General features: G+C 42.4%; 1 protein-coding gene and 1 pseudogene across 1 annotated transcript in view; both read right to left on the reverse strand.

The window, feature by feature from the left end:
* The window catches only part of LOC106316163 (separase-like), a 10,615-nt gene extending 10,252 nt beyond the window's left edge, over positions 1-363 (reverse strand). The window contains exon 1 of the mRNA XM_013754036.1: positions 3-363. Within this exon, the coding sequence (XP_013609490.1) occupies positions 3-347 (345 nt within the window). The 5' untranslated portion in view covers positions 348-363. The remainder of the gene's footprint in view (positions 1-2) is intronic.
* Positions 364-1,025: 662 nt separating this feature from the next.
* On the reverse strand, positions 1,026-1,919 carry LOC106331075 (annotated as a pseudogene).
* Between the last annotated feature and the right edge of the window lie 587 nt (positions 1,920-2,506).

The raw sequence follows: 2,506 nt of genomic DNA on the forward strand, positions 1-2,506 counted from the left end.
AGCTGAACGGTGTGAGGCTTGCAAGCTAACTGCGCGGAGAACGACTCCAAGCAATCCAAGCAGAGCTCGTACGCTCGGAAGAGATCTCTCGCTGAATCGCGAGATTGATTATCGGAATTCGCGGCGGCGGCGGAGGAGAGGCGTCTGGGTAGAATCGAGATCGATTTGTTGAGGAAAGGGAGGAACTGCTTGCCGAGGGAGCGGAGGGTGAGCGCTGGGTCTTCCTTGCGGGAATTTGATTGGAGAGTGGAGAAAGGTCGGAGGTAATCGGAGACGGAGGCGAAGACGTCGCCGGCGTGGGAGGATTCGATTAGAGAGAGGAGACGGACGTCATCGGATGACGTCATCTCTTTGTGGTTTCGAATTGTGTGAGAAGTTTCGGAACTCCCGCTAATCGAAGATTGCACAGTTCTTGTACAAAGATTGTTTCCGTTTTCTGGGCTCGGATATCACTTTAAAGCCCATTCTATGTGTTTCATTAGAAAAATTCCTTTTTGACATGCTAAAACTTAAAGCATCCCAATTCCCAACCTTAAAACTTCAATGTAACTTTTATACTTATCATTTTAGTCTTAAGAATTTATATTATTAATAGTACATCAAATAAAATATTCTTTATTTTATATCCAAACTAAATGAAATAAGTTTCTGCTTGTAGAATATAAAATAATTTGTTTTGATATATATCAAAAAAATATTATAAAATTTTTGACTTCTAAATAATTACAATGAAAAAAATGTCATAATTTTGAATAACCAACAATTTTACAACACATGTTTTAGCTCTTAATTGTTTTAAAAGTAAATTTCATCCTCGATACCGATGAAACACAAGTTATTGTCTATAAGTAAGCAAACTGCTTCAGATACGACTGGTTTGGAGTTTTAATTTTAATACGATACTTTTATATTTTTGGGTACAAATGTTAATTTTTATACCGATTTTTGAGTTTTATAATGTCGCAAGAGCAACTTATTACATAGCGACGGAAAAGAAAAAACAGGAGACAGAACACCAAAACAAGTTAACTATATGGATCAATGAACCAGAAATACAACTCGAGAAGAGAGTGAGCATCAGTCGGATTAGGATGAAGGGAGAGCAGTCTGTCACGAAGTCCCCTGTCCACCTGCTTGAAGAAGATCCCTTGCTGAAGAGATGTGCCCCGGAAGATGCGAGCATTACGCTCCCGCCAAAGATTGTACGTAATGACCTGGAGGATGAGCTTCATAAGAGCTTTGACCTGAGAGGAGAATTTCCCATTGTACTGCGAGATCATAACCACCGCTGCAGGGAGATCAGAGGGAGGAGAGGAGATGAATCTACCACAGAAGCGATTCCACACGTCTATTGCGTAAAAGCAGCCAAAGAAAAGTTGCTGATGAGATTCCCTGCCACTGGAACACAAAACACAATTTTCTGGAACTGAAAGACCCCATGTTGCCAAGCGATCCCTCGTTGGTAATCGTTCTAACATAGCCAGCCAAGTCATGAAAGAACAACGAGGTATTTCTTCTTTGAACCAAACCACATCATGCCAAACAACCTCAGGATATGGTGTTCTTAACCTGTCCCATGTTACCTTAGTCGAGAACTGTTTACCAAAGCCACCAGATTGAGTTCTTCACAGGTAAGTGTCAGCCCCCTTCTCAATAGAAGGAACAGAAGTAGTTGAAAGAACCACTTGAAGAGTTACAGCATTGTCGGACCTTGCAGCAGGGAGAGACCAGTCTCCATTGCGCACTGCTTCTGAGACGGATGCTGAGTTTGGCAACCTAAGCTGCCTTGTTCCAGACGCACCAAACATGAGATAAATAGGTCCCAACTCAGTCCAGTAGTCATACCAGAAAGAAGCTCTAACTCCATCACCTACTGCACATCGCAGAAACTGAGGTAGATAGTTTTTAAGCTGCAACATTCCTCTAATTGTTGCAGAGAATCTCTGGGAGTCTCTCACCAGCCAGTAGTTCTTTCCTCCAAAACGATTTGAAGAAACCCTTGTTACCCATAAGGATCCTGAGTTAGAGAAGAAATTCCACAATTTCTTCAGTTTAAAAATGAGCTCGAACTCCTCCAATTTCCTTAATCTCAAACATCCTTCTTTCTTCGGTTTACAAATATTCGCCCAAGACACACGGGCCCCTGACGCAGAAGTGGTACTATTCTTCCACATGAACACTGCGCACAGAGAATCAACCTTTTCATAGAACCGCTTAGGAAGGACGAAGACTGAGCTCTAGAAGTTGACCATGCTGTAGATAACCGAGTAAATAAGCTTGATTTTCCCAGCAAAAGATAGGAATTTCACAGTCCAAGAGTGGAGTTTAGAAGTGATTCTTTCCAGGAATGGCTTTAATGTGGCCATTGTGATTTTCTTCGGGTCAAGAGGGAGGCCCAGGTACCGCGTAGGAAAGGAGCCACGCTTGAAGCCCGAAAGGTCTGCTAGAACTGTCGCTTGAATATCCGCGTAACCTCCAAAGAAGATCTCCGACTTTGCATCATTCA

Source organism: Brassica oleracea, chromosome C1 (genome assembly GCF_000695525.1).
Source record: "Brassica oleracea var. oleracea cultivar TO1000 chromosome C1, BOL, whole genome shotgun sequence".
Classification (NCBI taxonomy): domain Eukaryota; kingdom Viridiplantae; phylum Streptophyta; class Magnoliopsida; order Brassicales; family Brassicaceae; genus Brassica; species Brassica oleracea.